The 14,726-nt window shown below is 54.7% G+C and overlaps 1 protein-coding gene across 5 annotated transcripts in view; it reads left to right on the top strand.

The window, feature by feature from the left end:
• The window catches only part of ARHGAP44 (Rho GTPase activating protein 44), a 173,623-nt gene extending 158,898 nt beyond the window's left edge, over window positions 1–14,725 (top strand). For 3 of the 5 annotated variants that reach the window (XM_045526935.1, XM_045526936.1, XM_045526940.1), the window contains 4 exons: window positions 1,253–1,474; window positions 5,679–5,836; window positions 8,247–8,624; window positions 13,184–14,725. In XM_045526935.1, the coding sequence (XP_045382891.1) occupies window positions 1,253–1,474; window positions 5,679–5,836; window positions 8,247–8,624; window positions 13,184–13,323 (898 nt within the window). In that variant the 3' untranslated portion in view covers window positions 13,324–14,725. Of the gene's footprint in view, window positions 1–1,252; window positions 1,475–3,393; window positions 3,767–5,678; window positions 5,837–8,246; window positions 8,625–10,549; window positions 10,602–13,183 lie in introns of those variants that run through there. The other 2 variants (XM_045526937.1, XM_045526939.1) reach the window with 2 other exon arrangements.
• Window position 14,726: the final 1 nt, after the last annotated feature.

Below are 14,726 nucleotides of genomic sequence, written 5' to 3'. Positions count from 1 at the left end.
ATGCTGGCCGGGAGTGTTTGTTTTCTCCCTGCACGAATGTCCATGTCTCCCTTAATACTAGAAATGTGAGAGCTTCGTAGTCAGTGAAGCCCTTGACTAAGGCCCACAGTACCAGCACCTCCTAGACCAGAGGAACTCACCTCCTCTTAAGTCCACGTAATTTAGAAATGAGCAGATGGCTACTTCTACCAATTTCTCTCTCCCTTCTGCCTCCGCCTTCCCCACACCACACCAACATCAACTCTTCAGCTGCTTTCCGTACTCACCTGTGTGCTGGGGAGGGTATGCGTTTCACCCACATAAAAAGAGTCACTTTAACTAGAGACCAACTCATTTGTAGTAATGTCATGGCACCATGAAAACCCCACCCAAGACCCCGACCATGGAAGGAGGCCCCTTGCAGAAAGATAACCTTTGTGTCCAAAGGAAGGTGTAGATTTTTTTTTTTGACACTAATATCTGTATGTTTCTGTCCCTGCAGCCTTAGGAAAATCCAAAGGTACGGTATCCTCTGGTAGCTATGAGGCCATTCCAGTCTCGTAAACTAAACCAGCTATGCGTCGTAGTGAGCTCTGTGAGAGGGTGAATGCGCCGTGTTTGGTTGCTTGGCCAACTTACCTGAAGCTGTGTGCCCACGATGAAAATAGCATCCAAGCCCAGAGGGACCATGGGGTTAGCAGCCCCTTCCCTGCTGTGTAGACAAGAGGGAGTGGCCTACAGAGATGTGACTTGGCCAGGGTCCCCAGCAGTAGTGGACCTGGGGCTAGGTAGAGCCACCTCACAAGGGTGTGTGTTGAGATGTCTCCTGCTGGTCGTCAGTTCCTTGTTCTAGTTCAATGCCGCCCCCTTTCCTGCCCTGCACTGGGGAGGAGTGAGCGCCCCGCCCCGCAGTTAGGCCAGTTCAGGAAGGAGGAAGGCTTGGATTCTCCCCCCAGGGAGCTTGTCAGGCCATCATCCTAAGGCCAGCTGGCTTTGGCAGAGGGCTGACGCGCAGCTTGTGGACGCCAGCGTGCTGCGAGTGTGCCCTGCTCCCTGCCGGGTGACAGGACTGCCCTCGCCGCGCCTGGGCTGCCTGGGCCGTGTGGGGCGCCCGAGCACAGCCCCAGCGCGTCGCTTCCGCCCGGGTGCTAAGCTGCGCTGCTGCCTCCTGACTCGGACTCGCTTGAATGTTCCCGCTTCGTGGGGGTGGAGGGAGCCTCGCCCCTGTCGCCTGTCACGCGTGGGTAAGCAGGTGTCTTTTGTCCCTCGCCAGCATGGGTGTGAGGGTCATGGACACCTCTTGGGTGGCTCGAAGAGGCTCCTCGGCCGGTCGGAAAGCGTCGTGCGCCCCGCCCTCCATGCAGCCGCCCGCGCCGCCCGCAGAGCTGGCCGCGCCCCCGCCGTCGCCGCTGCCGGAGCAGCCCCTGGACAGCCCCGCGCCGCCCGCGCTCTCGCCGTCCGCCGTGGGCCTGCAGCCCGGGCCCGAGCGCACCAGGTAAGCGGCCGCCGGCACTCAGGCCTGGGGACGGGGTCACTTCCACCCCGCAATCTCTCAGCAGTCACGTTTGGCTTTCCGCATCGCGCTGGCGCCGAATAAGGACCGCAGCTCCCTGGGTTCCCACGTGAGGTGCAGGCTTCCCAAGCAAACACACAGGGCAGCTTGCCAAAGCCGGGAGGAATCTTACATCCCACTCTATTTCCCCTTCCTCTGCTCTGCGATTGCAGTGGTCCCCGTTACCCGTTCCAAGACCCCCAGGGCAGGCCTGAAACAGCCAGTGGTACCCAACTCTTACCTATACGGTGATTTTTCCCTTACCTACATGCCTACGATCAAGTTTAATTTATAAGTTAGGCAAAGTAAGACCTTAACAATAGCTAGAAATAAAGTAGAGCAGTTATAGCACTGCACTGTAATAAAAGTTATGCAAATGTGGTCTTTCTCTCAAAATGTCTTTTGTGCTGTGCTCTCCTGTTTTACAGACCACAGTTGACCGTAGGGAACTGGAATGGCAGAAAGCGCAACCACCGATAAGGGCGGGGGCGGGCACTGTGCACTGTTTTGAAATGTAGAATTTCAGTGTTTCTCCACTTTCTCCTCTTCCTTTAGATTTACAGCAGCCATTTTTAGTGCCAAAATGGGGAGGAGGGAAGGCGAAGTAGCCGCACTGGGCCCGGGGACCTTTGCACCTCTGCGTGGGTGCATTTCCATTCTCTCAGGGGGAGGAGAGAGGGACAGAAGTCCATTCCGTGACCAGCTTTGGGAACATTAACTGGAAACTTTCTCTGACCAGAGATAAAAAATACAGTCAGTGCCCTTAAGGAGCTGACAGGTAGTTACAGCGCTCGGTACCGGCCCTGCCTTGAAGGGGTCGTGACTGGAGGAGGGGCTGCTGGAATTGGAACTGCACCGTGAAACACCTTTGCTGTTTGTTTGTTTCTGTCTGTTCTCAAACAGCAGTTCAGAAAACTAGGAAAGCTACCTGAAATCAGACGCTGCTGTGCCTTGTGTCAGGGGCGTGGCGTTCCCGACGGCCACTGCCGGAAAAGTTGTAGAGACTTGGGAAGCCGAATCTTCTCACCTGCGTCTTCCAGCAGACACACACGCATTCTCCTGCGCCCCCATGCAGCGCCACCACCAACACGCAGACACACGGACGCCCACACCAACCTTCTAAACAGGAGGATAGCAGGCTTTTTTTTATTTATTTATTTAATGAGTAGAAGGTGTTTTCACTGTGAAATCGGGAAATGACAAAGGGAAAAGTGGAGAGTCTTAGAGCTTGGGAGGGGAGCCTGACACTGGGGGTTCTGAGGTTGCTGCTCATGGCTCCAGCTCAGAGCGGATGCCGACTCTGGCTGTGCACTTGAGGGCCTCAGGTGAGCTTGAGGGATACGGAAGCGGGCAGAGTGGGTTCAGTGCAGAAGCAGAGCCCGGGGATGGTGGGCCAGTGTGGCTGACAAGGAGGAAAAGGACACACAGGAAACCGGCTGAGATGGTTCCGTTTTAGGACACTCATCGGCTTCATCCTGATTTTCCATCTCATAAAGGACACTTGGTGCCATATGGCATTTGGCATATAAATGACATTTCTAAAAAATGCCCCTTGAAGCTGGATTCCCCCAGGCTCTGAAGGCGGTCCAGGAATGTTATGGATGGGTGGTCTTGCAGAGTCACCCGTGGGCAGGGACCGTCACCCACTGGTTCAGATTATTGGAAAGGTCAGTCACATTGCTTTACAGCCATATGTCTTTCCTTCCCTTTCGCCCAAGTTGACTGGCTTTCTAGGTTTTTTGGGGTGTAAGTATTCTTATTTGTTTTACACCACTTTTTCTCTCTCCACGTGGATTTTTCCCAATACAAACGGGTGTTCCATTGTTTTTGTTTGTTTTTTTCTGTTTCCTGGACATTTGCAGCACAGATGATGTTTGCTCCAGTGGCCGGATTCCTGTTACGGCTCCCCCTCCCCTGAGGATGGCAGGCCCTTCCTTCCCTCTGACTCGCCCCACCTTCCTCCCCCCAACCCCAGGCCCCACCTTCAGCTCCTTCCCCGCCAGGCCTGGCGGTCTAGCCAGGCTCGGCCTCCGCATCCTGCTCAACTGCTTAGCATTAACGCGATCTCTAAACTCTGCTTCCTGCTTCTTGGCACCCAGCTCACTCACTGAGCCATGCAGCCCCAGAACTAACCTGTCCTCACACGCGCCTTAACCGTGCCTCCTTCATCTAGCGCTCCCAATAACCATCCCACACCCCACCTGTCCCCACTGGGTCAGCTGCACCTATGCTGGCGAGAGAGGACCGGGCTAAGTAGGTAAATACTTGTTTCCGTGCTGGGGAAGGTGTTGCAGGTGGGAGGGGACAGAAGGAAGAGCTCATTCCTAGATCCCCTGGATAGATGTCTGTCCAAAGGAAGGAAGAAGACTCTGTCACCCCAGAAGAAGCAGTGTTCTGATTTGCTTGTTTCGTGTTTTCCGTGATTGTTTGACCTTCCTTTTGGTGGTGGCAGAGCTGGATGGGAAGGTAGGCAGATATTTGGCATGAATGCCAGGGTGCCCAGTGACCTTGAGCCGGAGGAGGAACAAAAGACAAGTCTTTGTCCAGCAGAGTGAGGCAAGGATTTTCTGTTTTTGTTTTCATTTTTCGTTAACAGAGTAGAGAAAGGAATTGTTGCTCTTCTGGTTCCTCTGGGTAAAGCGGCTTTTTTCCGTTGGAGAATTGCCTAGGTGTAGTATGAAACTCATCCTGAGAGGGAGAGAATGTCCCACTGCCTGGAACGTGGTCTTTCCTTTATTCCTCCCCACAGGGCACTTGACCTGTGCTTTTATTTTTTTATTATTATTATTTTAGAAACAGGGTCTTGCTCTTGCTCAGGCTGGTCTCGAACTCCTGAGCTCGAGCGATCCTCCCGCTTCGGCCTCCCAGAGTGCTGGGGTTACAGGCGTGAGCCACCGCGCCGGCCCAGCCTTTGCTCTGGTGCTGTGCGCTGGTCCAGCCCAGTTCCCTGCTCCCACTCTCTCACCTCGGTGGGCGTGAGGGGTATATCCTTATTGGTATTTCCTCCAAATTAATATTTGGAGTTTCTAGATAAATGTAACGAAGAAATAGGCCATGAATGCTCTTATGGGGGAAGAAACAGCCATTGCAGAGAATTCAGGTTCCCAGACTCTGCAGCCCCACCTACGGGCCTCAGAGTCCACGTAGGTTCTCGTGAGCGTGACAGACAGCTCCCAATTCCGGAGCACCTGCCTGATTCACTAGTGGCTGCCTGAGAGCACCGTTGGGGGGCTGTGGAGACAGTTAGTGACATGTGCCCTGGACAGTGTGTTGGCGGCGATAGGGAGTGACAATCTGCCATGTATGTGCTGTCCCTGATCTGTTGAGCTGAGTCAAGTCGGGTGTCTTCTAACGTGTACTTTATCCTTTGGAGAGAACCTAGCGGTAAGGATAAATCCAGTTTGGGACCTGGTGACCTAGGGTGTCCTTTTGTCCATTCGAGGCACTCCAGAGGCCAGAGTCCTCACTGCCGTGGACCCTCACCCCTCTCTGAGCCTGGAATGGGGACTGAACTGGCCCACATCCAGGGCACAGCCTGGGTCTGTGCCAGCCCACCATCCGCTGGGCCAGTTACTGTGTTTGAAGATGGGCCCCAGGATCCCTCCCCCGGGTGGCCGTGTGTGGGAGGCTAAAGGCCAACAGCCGAGAGCTGCAGAGCTGGGGCCAGAGGCTCGGCAGCCTGCGCCTGCGACAGGAGCCCCCGTTGGGCACGCCAACCTAACAACTCCCCTTGGCTCTGGTAGGCTGTGGCTGTAGAAGGGAGAGGAACGCTCAGTGTTTCAGTTTCAGAATGTTCTAGAATTCCCATGTCAATGATAGGATAGGCTACAGTGGGATGTCCAGGGGCCCTGCCCTCTCATTGTTCATGGTCTCCTTGAGGACAGAGGGCAGAGGTGTGAAGGGGGTGCTGGCAGTGAGCACCAGGTGCCACAGAGATGAGAGTGGGACCGAGGCCGGCAGAGCTCCAAGAAAGGACAGTCATGTCATGAGGCACCTTCGAAGGCTTCAGGAAGGGACCAAGACAGACAAGGGCTGGGACAGACTCAGGCGAGGCCCAGAAGAACACGTGGGATTGCAGTCGGCAAGGCTGATGCTGAAGTCCACTGAGTTCCGGGGTTCTCTTTTGTCCCGTGTGCTTATGTTGCAGCACCTCTAAAAGCAAGGAACTCTCTCCAGGGTCTGGGCAGAAAGGAAGTCCAGGCTCCAGCCAGGGGACAGCCTGTGCAGGGACGCAGCCAGGGGCACAGCCAGGTGCCAGCCCCAGCCAGCCGCCCGCAGACCAGAGTCCTCACACCCTTCGGAAAGGTACGTCACCACACCCTTCCCGTGGCTCTCAGGACAGAGGTGGCTGTGCCCTCCCTGAAGGCTCGGTTCCTTCCATTGCCGTAGGTACTGAGATACCGTGTGGTTTAGAGAACAATTCCCGATCTGGGCATTAGAGCTTTTGGACGTTAACCAACCCTGAGAGAGCGCTCATTTCACCATTATTCCTCAGCTTACTCATTTGAAACATGGGCTTCTTAGGGGCATATATAGGACTGTGCTTCCGGTGCACCAAATGACTCCACCAGCGCAGAAATCGTGGCCCAGGATGACAGGTGTCTTCCATGGACCTGACAGGTCCTGCCTCTGTCATTTGAAAAGCTGTGTGGGCTCGTCCATGAGAGCCTCGCCCCCAGGGCCAGCCTTGCACAGCTGCCACCCCTAGATCGCTTGCACAAGGTGACAGCTCCGGATTGCTCCTGCGTGAGTCCTGACGTTCAGTACTTCTCTTTGGGAAGGCCTGACAGCTGCTACACTGACCCATCGCTGCCCAGCCCAGAATTCTGCCTCCAGAACACACTGTCGAAGGCTCACTTATTCTCTCTTCAGAGAGTCACTCCCAGAAGCTAAGGATACACTCCGTGCTGACATTTCATAAATGGGGAGCTATACCGAGTGTACTTATCTGAACGCTTTTGGTTTGTTTTTACCTGTGCCATCTCTTTGCAAAGTCTTTCACATGTCTAAAATAGTATGTCATTTAATGTGTTCTATACTCAGGCCATTCATGCTTTCAGGAGAGGCTTTAACTCCAGGATTTGCCAAATGGGGCCGAGTTCAGCTCATCCACACATAGCTCCACGGCAGGTCCCTTTCCAGCCTCCTAGTCCCAGACTGCAGTGGCAGTTTGTCTCCTCACCTGCCCTCACCCATGCCCCTGCTTCATCCCCATTCATTCCTTATACATTCTGCAGATACTTATTGAGCCCTACTATGTGCAGAGCTCTGTGCTTTCCAGACAGGTAAACACACCGCAATAACGCAGTGCTGCTGTGCTGGGGGTGTTCGGGGCACTGTGGGGACACATGGGGGCACCCTTTCCAGACTCAAGAGTTAGGTGGGTGGCCCAGAAGAAACTTCATCCTGAAGGTTGAATAGGAGTTGGGCCAAAGTGGCGGTGGTGGGATTCCAGCATTCCAGGGCTTCTCTCCAGCAACACTGCAGTCTAGATGCCATGAGTTCGTTAACCTTCCTTCAGCCCAACAAGGCAGAGGTGATGGCTAAGCCAGCGGAGGGCCAGGGCTCCTGCCACAGCCAGCCAGCTTCTTCGTGCTAGTGACAGGTTGAACCTTTCCGTTTCTGCAGCACATTGGACCTATGCAGGGAATGTAGCCCTGAGTGACCCCGGGTCCCTTTCCCAAGTGACCTTCAGTAGTTCAGAGCCATCTTTTTTTTTTTTTTTTTTTTTTTGAGGCAGAGTCTCACTCTATTGCCCAGGCTAGAGTGCCATGGCGTCAGCCTCGCTCACAGCAATCTCCAACTCCCAGGCTCAAGCGATCCTCCTGCCTCAGCCTCCCCAGTAGCTGGGACTACAGGCATGCGCCACCATACCCAGCTAATTTTCTCTACTTTTATTTGTCCCGTTAATTCCTCTCTATTTTTAGTAGAAATGGGGTCTCGCTGTTGCTCAGGCTGGTCTCAAACTTCTGACCTCAAGCGATCCTCCTGCCTCGGCTTCCCAGAGTACTAGGATTACAGGCATCAGCCACCGGCACCCGACCCAGAGCCATCTTTTGAAAGGTGTAACTGTCTTCCCCACTCTCTCCACATTCATGGCCCACAAACGGCACACTTAGCTGGTTTTTTTTTCACACCTGTCTTTTGACAGTGTGTCTACAATTTAACATCATGGCCTTGTCCTGTCACCACCTGGAAGTGGAAAGGGTAATGTCACTACATCCTCTCCTCCAGCTCCTTCCTGAGCAGGCATGTTCAGGCATCGATACCGAGGGGCTCCTGCAGCTCCTGTAAGTCGTGATCGTATCATGCTTTACAGACATGATCCTCCTCGGTCGGACCTGGCCTCACCGACTCACTCCTCCCTAGTGTGTAGCCACGATACCTTCACTGCAGGGAAAACAGCCCATGCTTGTGGATGGGAAATGTGCTCTCCGCTTTGGCTGGGTCTGTGTGTGTAGATCAGAGCAGGAAGCCAGAAAAGAGGAGGAGAAATTAGTTAACAGATGGAAAGATATGAAGACTTGCAGCTCTGGGTTAATTTTTAAAAATCGGCCTCTCTCAGCGTGGTAAGCGGCGGGGGGCAGGGAGGCGTGGGTGGATGGGGACCGGGAGGGGCTGGTGACAACTGTGATCACTGAGGGTGTGTGAGCAGGCCACACGGATGGGCTTCATTTAACAACGTTGTATTTTGTTGTCGTGTTTTCTCTTTCAGTTTCAAAGAAGTTGGCACCAATTCCACCCAAGGCCCCCTTTGGCCAGCCGGGGGCTGTGGCTGACCAGTGCACGGGCCAGCCGTCCCCAGTTAGCCTGTCTCCCACCCCCCCAAGCACCCCGTCGCCCTACGGACTGAGCTACCCCCAGGGGTACTCCTTGGCCTCGGGCCAGCTGTCCCCGGCCGCAGCCCCTCCCCTGGCCTCTCCTTCTGTCTTTACGAGCACTTTGACCAAATCTCGACCCACTCCCAAGCCCCGACAGAGACCTACCCTGCCGCCTCCTCAGCCTCCCACGGTCAGCCTCTCAGCCTCCAGTCCCCAGTCCACGGAGCCCCCCCTGCTGGATGGCGTATCCCCTGGGGAAAGCATGTCTACAGGTAACCACGCCACGGGCTCCCTCACCTTGTCCTATGACCCTTAGTGAAATGTGCCTGGTTGGGCGGGGATCGTCAGGTCACTGCCACCGAACAGATTCCTGTGCGCCCTGAGATGGCCGTGCTGGCGCCACTGGGGGCTCACGAGAGGATCTCAGAAGCCCACCGGGGGAAAGCAGCCCTGGAGTCCAGGGGTCCCGCAGAGGGGCTTCTTAAGCGATTTCTCCCAGGCTGAGCCCGCCAGCCCAGGGATCTATTTCTGGTCTTCATTTTTGGGGCTTCAGCATCCAGAGTCCTCTGGAGTAGGGCTTTGGGAGAGGCTGCAAGCTGGTCATGATAACAGAAGAGCATCAAAAACTCAGGCGGGACATTCCCTGGATAGAGCCCGAGGAACTGACAGGTATAGATGCTTATCTGGAGAACAGGGGCTAGGAACCAAAGATATTTTTTCCCATTAGTAACATAACCCTTGCTAGAAAAATATATTTCTAGATATATCGAGAGGGGTCAATCTCAGAAAAGATGCACGTCCCTGCCCCAGACTCCCCCACTCCCGCCTATTCTTTGAGGACCTAATTGGATAAACCCTCGACTACTTAATTTAGTTTTGATTTAAATTTAAAAACAAAGGCAGAGTTATCTTCTCGCAGAAAACAATGTAGGCATGAAATCACAAACACACACCACATTTAGCCAAAACCATTCACGGGTTGGAAGAAACGGGATGTCTTTGAAACGTCCCCCAGACACTTCAAACCACTTAAAGATTATAAAGTCAGGGGCATATTTGTGGTGGCTGCTGAAGTCATGAGAGCATTTTTCTTGTTCGGGGAGACAGGCAGAGTGTTGGGCTGTGTCTTGGAATGGCGCCAGCCCACCCCACCGCACGGCGGAGAGTGCGGTGAGCCTGGGCATATGTCTGTTCAGTGTGGTCCCGAGTAGCAGAAGGCGAGGCAGCTTGGGGTGGAATAAACACACACGCCCCCACACGGGCACACACTTTCAAAAAACAATGTGTCCCTAGGTCCTAGGGTCACTGGGACTTGTCACAGATATTGCACTTTTTTCCGCATGTCCCTCTCCAAAAGAGTGGTTTCTTTTTCCTTCGGCTGGACAGGAGCAGCGAGCCTGTGGGGTTCCGCCCCCGGCTGCCAATGAAAGGCTAGTCAAGTTTGCAAGTGTTTGCGATGGGTCAGATTTAAATATTATGGGGAAGAGCCATCTGGTGATTTGGCTTCTTTATATTTGGTTGTGATTAATCCTGAATGTACAACTGCTGTCATCTACTCTGAGGCTTATTAAAAATTAAGGCAATTCCTCTCCGAAAAATAGCAGTGAACATCCTGCCCCCACCCCCAATTCTTCGTGGTGACTCGTGTTTCCTGAAGGGCCGTGGGGTGGGGGGGAGCAGACAGGCCCGGAGGAGGGGACCTGCCTGAGCACTCGTGGTCACCTGAGTCAGCTCTCGGGGCTGCTTCTCCCATCCCGCTGCCCCCAGGAAGGGACACAGCATAGTGTCCACACTGCAAGTGATAGAATGACCAGGGGACAGCACGCAGGAGAGGCAATAAAGAGCGGGATGAGAGCAGAAATGTGGGAGCAGAGTGGGCAACAGAAGGTATCGAGCACAGCGCCCCCAGGGCTCTACGAGAAATGGAATGACCGGCCTCCCATCTCACAGGTCTAAGAACCCCTGACCTGTAGAATTAACAATGCCCCTTGCCCTCTGCAGACGCTGTTTTGTTTTAATGTCCTTTTGACAGCAGACTGTTGTCTTGTCCCATCCTTGCAGCCCTGGGCCAGTGTAGACTCCATAATGGTTTGGTGTGGCCCCACCTGGGACTGTGATATTGGCATAGTTTTTTTGTGACGTTCTTGTTTTGTCGTGTTGATGCCTTTCTCCGAATCCTGTCATTGTGTTCTTGCAGCTGTGTGACATGAGTGACGCAGTTTTGGATACGTGTGAGGGGGATTTGCAGGGTAAGCTGGCCCCGGCCTCGCCCCCTCCGCCCGGTAGCCAGGCCAGCCGCCGCCTGCTCCTCTCGGCTCCTGTCTCTGCATGTGGCTCGGCCCGTCTGCATGGCTGCTTCACCCTCCAGCCTCCCCGGCCTCAGCAAGGAGGAGCCGATCCGCGAGCTCACTTGGCTTTGAGGGATCACTGACCTTTCTCTCTGTCTTTGCACAGGAAGAGCTGGGGGAGAGAGCAGCCAGCAGCTTAGCTGTCCTGTGCCCCTCCTTCTCTTCCGCGAGCGTCACCTCCGTGCAGGTCCTCCTCTCTCCTCAGGTGTAGGATGTGGAGGGTACCAGATCTGTTCTTCATATGACACATCTGGGGGAGTCTTTTGTGCCCAGTGCCCTGGGGACATTCACCTGCGCACCTTTGCTTAGGAAGGGGTCCCCAGGGGAGGTCGTGCCTGGTGCAGCCCAGCACAGGGTCCACCCCCAGGGCCTGGACCCCATTTCTTGTGGCCATGAGTTTGCAACAGCAGACCTCCACTTCCAGACGGAGATTCTAACATCCGTCTTCCTCTGTGCCAGGTTGAGTGTGCTGGCAAATCCTGAAGAATCTGTAGTGTTAGAACTCAGCCCCAGCTCCCCGCTCCCCACCCCGCTGTGCTGGCCTGCCAGATCCTTCCTATCCAATGCAACAAGTATCTTGGAGCATTTATATCAGTATCTGCTTGGTCTCCTCCTCCTGTAGAGAGTAGACGCTCAAAACTAAAGCCAAGGCAAGAACATGAGAGAAGCCAGAAGGAATTAGGTGTACCTGCCCCAGTAAGGAGGGATGGCCACAGTAAACCCGGGTTTTTTGCCCCCATTGTGGCCCATGATCCTGCAGAGACTCAGGCAGGTCTCCTGGCAGAGTGGCCTGGAAACCGGAAGTCACAGCTTCCTGCCCCCAGGAGTGCTGGTGAGGGCTTCTCCCCGAGCCCTGTTCCCTTGCTAAGTGGCTCTTCTCCCTCAGGGGTCTGGATAAGGGCGCGGCAGCTCACATCCAGGGCCTATCTCGGGCTTGTCTAAACTCATCACCCTGACGATTCCCATCTGACTGCTGAGGTGCAGGGAAGGTCAGAAACTTGTCCAAGGTCACACATCTACTGTGTGACAGATTTGAGATTTTGAATCTAAGCAGTGGAGCTTGTGCTTACCTGATAGTGCGACCCGCACAGCAGGCCGGCCACAGGCCAGCACAGCCTCACCCCTGTGCCTGGGGCAGAGGGGCCAGGCAGTGAGGGCAGGGCAGAGGCAGGCGCGGGGCCCACGCACACCCTGGGAGGCAGAAGAGCCATGTGCTGCAGGAGGAGCAGGTGGCACTGGCTGAACCGAGCAAGCCTCAGTGCCCCACCCCCACCCCGCCACCACCAGCTCTCTCCTCCGTCAGGCAGCGAAACAAAGACAGGCTGGATGACATTTAGAGGACTCTCTGGGGGGTGGGAGTGGGGTGAGGGAGGAGGACCTTTGTCCCTGAGCTTCCATGTTTGTATGATGCCGAGTGTCCGTCTGTACACGCAGTCTGGTATTCCTCAGTCTGAACACGTGTCTTACAAAACATAGAAACAGAAGCCCCACCTCCCGAGGGTGGTCCAGGGCTGCTCTCCCACGGGGTTCACTGCCTCTGTCACCCCGAGGGCCGCTGCAGCCCAGGCTGACAACAAGGCGAGGCGAAGGGCAGAAGCAGGCAGAGCGGGGGAGACAGCATGGCAGGGGAAAGGACCCCAGGGTCCGTGACTCTCTGGCTCCAGCACACCCAGTTTGCTCCTGCAGCCCCCAAAGCAGCAGGCTCAGCCTCACCAGCACCTGCAGGGGCAGCGGCTGTAGCGCCAGGGCCATTTCCAACGTGAGTGTCAAACAGGGGCCTTGCACATGCTGAGCCACTGCTGGCTCTAAGGACTCCTGTCTCCTTTGCCGACTCACACATGTCCCCACTGAGCACTGTTACTCCAGGTACGTCCTTCCTGATCGTCTCGCTAGGACAAATGATCTTTTAGTGCTTCTAATAAGGATGTGACCAGAGGTGGGGGTTTACCCGGTGTCAGGGAACAACAGCTTGCTGCTGTGACTACCAGAGTCCTGAGGGAGACCCTCTGCTCTGCCGCCACGGGCCACCCGCCAGGTGGCTGTTTCTGAATGAGGACACAGGGGCAGGGTCCCCCCATTCATTCATGGACTTGGGAGAAGCAGCGGGTGTTTTTCTGCTGTCTCAGGCCCTGTCCCTGCAGATTCTAGGGGACAAAATGCAGTCTGATACAGATACCCAAAAGCAATGTCACCAAGACCTGCCCCAAGAGCATCCATATCAAGGATCAAGCACTGGGTAGCCTGGGGGAGGCGCTGTTCTGGCCTTCCACTCTGAACCGCTGCGCACACGCTGGGTACCTGGGTACCGCGAGCTTACGAGGGAGAAGCAAAGCAGGCCCCCCACAACCTGGTCCTGCAGCAAAGTGCTTAAACCAACCTCCGAGTGACCCCCCCACAACAGCTCCCCACCCCGCTGCCTGAGGCTCAGCGCACTTGTCTAGCCGGAAGCCTCCTTAACGACCTCTCTCCCCCCCAACTTGCAGATCTCGTCCACTTTGACATCCCTTCGATCCACATAGAGCTGGGGTCCACGCTGCGCCTGAGTCCCCGGGAGCGCGCGCAGCGGCACTCGGCGACTGACAAGAGGGATGAGGAGGAGGAGTCTGAGAGCACGGCCCTCTGACACGCACCCGCCCGCCCCACACCCTGTACATACACGCGTGGGCCCCGGACACGCCGCCAGGAGCAGCGTCCCCGAGCTTGCCAAGTGTTCTCCGTTGGCTCTTCCCTGTCACTGCCAACGCGAGGTTGGGGTTTGGCAGAAAATCGTGATCGGTCTGTGTGGCGATGCTGGTGGTGCAGATTTTGTTTTCTTTTTCCTTTCGGGTGGCGACTTCGGCCTTTGTTTTGACCTTTGCCTTTTGACTTTGTGCCTCTTTTGATCTACTTTCAGCCTCCATGCCCAGTAACGCCCACCTCTCCACCCAAGGGTTTGTCAGAAACGTCATTGGCAGGGTGGGCTGGTGCAGAAGAGGGTCGCGTTGCCTGGTTAGACCCCAGGGCTGCTGCTTTACCCAGACAGCTACTGTCGGGTCCTGCGATGTCTGCTTAGTGGCCACAGAAAGGAAACAGGACAGCAGGGACGTTGCACTTACACTGGACTAGGTCCGGGCTTCCGGCAGTCCTGGCGCACGACCCTTGCAGCTCCCTGGGGGAGGGCTCGCCACCGGGGAACTCTCGGGCAGCCCCTGATCAGTGTGTGCTCCAAAGCAAATGGCTTAAAAGTTTGTTTCATTTCCTAACAGTTTTCTTTTTCCCCACCGTGTGGCTGAAAGCTGCCATTACTCCCTGTCTCTTGATACTTTCGAATGTCAAACACGGTCTTGCCGGTATCTTGAAGGTAGCCCCCATTCCCCCAAAACATTAGCTGAGAGTAATTCTACCCCTCCAGGCACCTGAGGTCCTGGAGCCCACCTCTTCTTTCTGGAGGTTACAACTGAATAGCAATAATTCTGTTACCCAAAGCATGTAGAGGAAAGCGAAACCAGCCACGGAGACACCGGCCCACGCTCAGCCTGCGTGTGGCCTGCTTTGCTCACCGGCCTTTGCCGCTCATCCCTTCTCATGAGTCCCACCTGGTCCCAGGGCGAGGGCCGGGACGGCACCGGGGGGCCTCTCCACACTTGGGGATTAAGGGAGTGAGAAAAGATTTGGGCCATGCATGCAAAGTCAAAGTTTAAAATTTTATCCTTTTAAAATAGATATAATATACCTATATATGATATAATATTTGTATATATGAAATCTATATTTGTTTAATTTGAGCCATTCAATCTAAACCAATGTACAGGTGTACAATGAAAAATTTAAATGCTTAGTTATTTTTCCCAACACAGTGTAAAGCCACCCTTCTCTGAGAGAGAGTGGGATTGCAGACTTTTGACGTTACGGCTTAGCTCACTTCCTGGCAAGGGCAGTTCAATCCTCAATTTGTAATGGAGTGGGGGGGGGTGAAAGTTATCTTTAAATACATGTACAAATTGTTGTCAAAAGTAATGTTATTAAAATAGATTTATTATCCCTGAG

The sequence above is a fragment of the Lemur catta genome, chromosome 15 (assembly GCF_020740605.2).
Source record: "Lemur catta isolate mLemCat1 chromosome 15, mLemCat1.pri, whole genome shotgun sequence".
Lineage (NCBI taxonomy): Eukaryota > Metazoa > Chordata > Mammalia > Primates > Lemuridae > Lemur > Lemur catta.
This window is presented reverse-complemented; position numbering and strand designations above follow the sequence as displayed.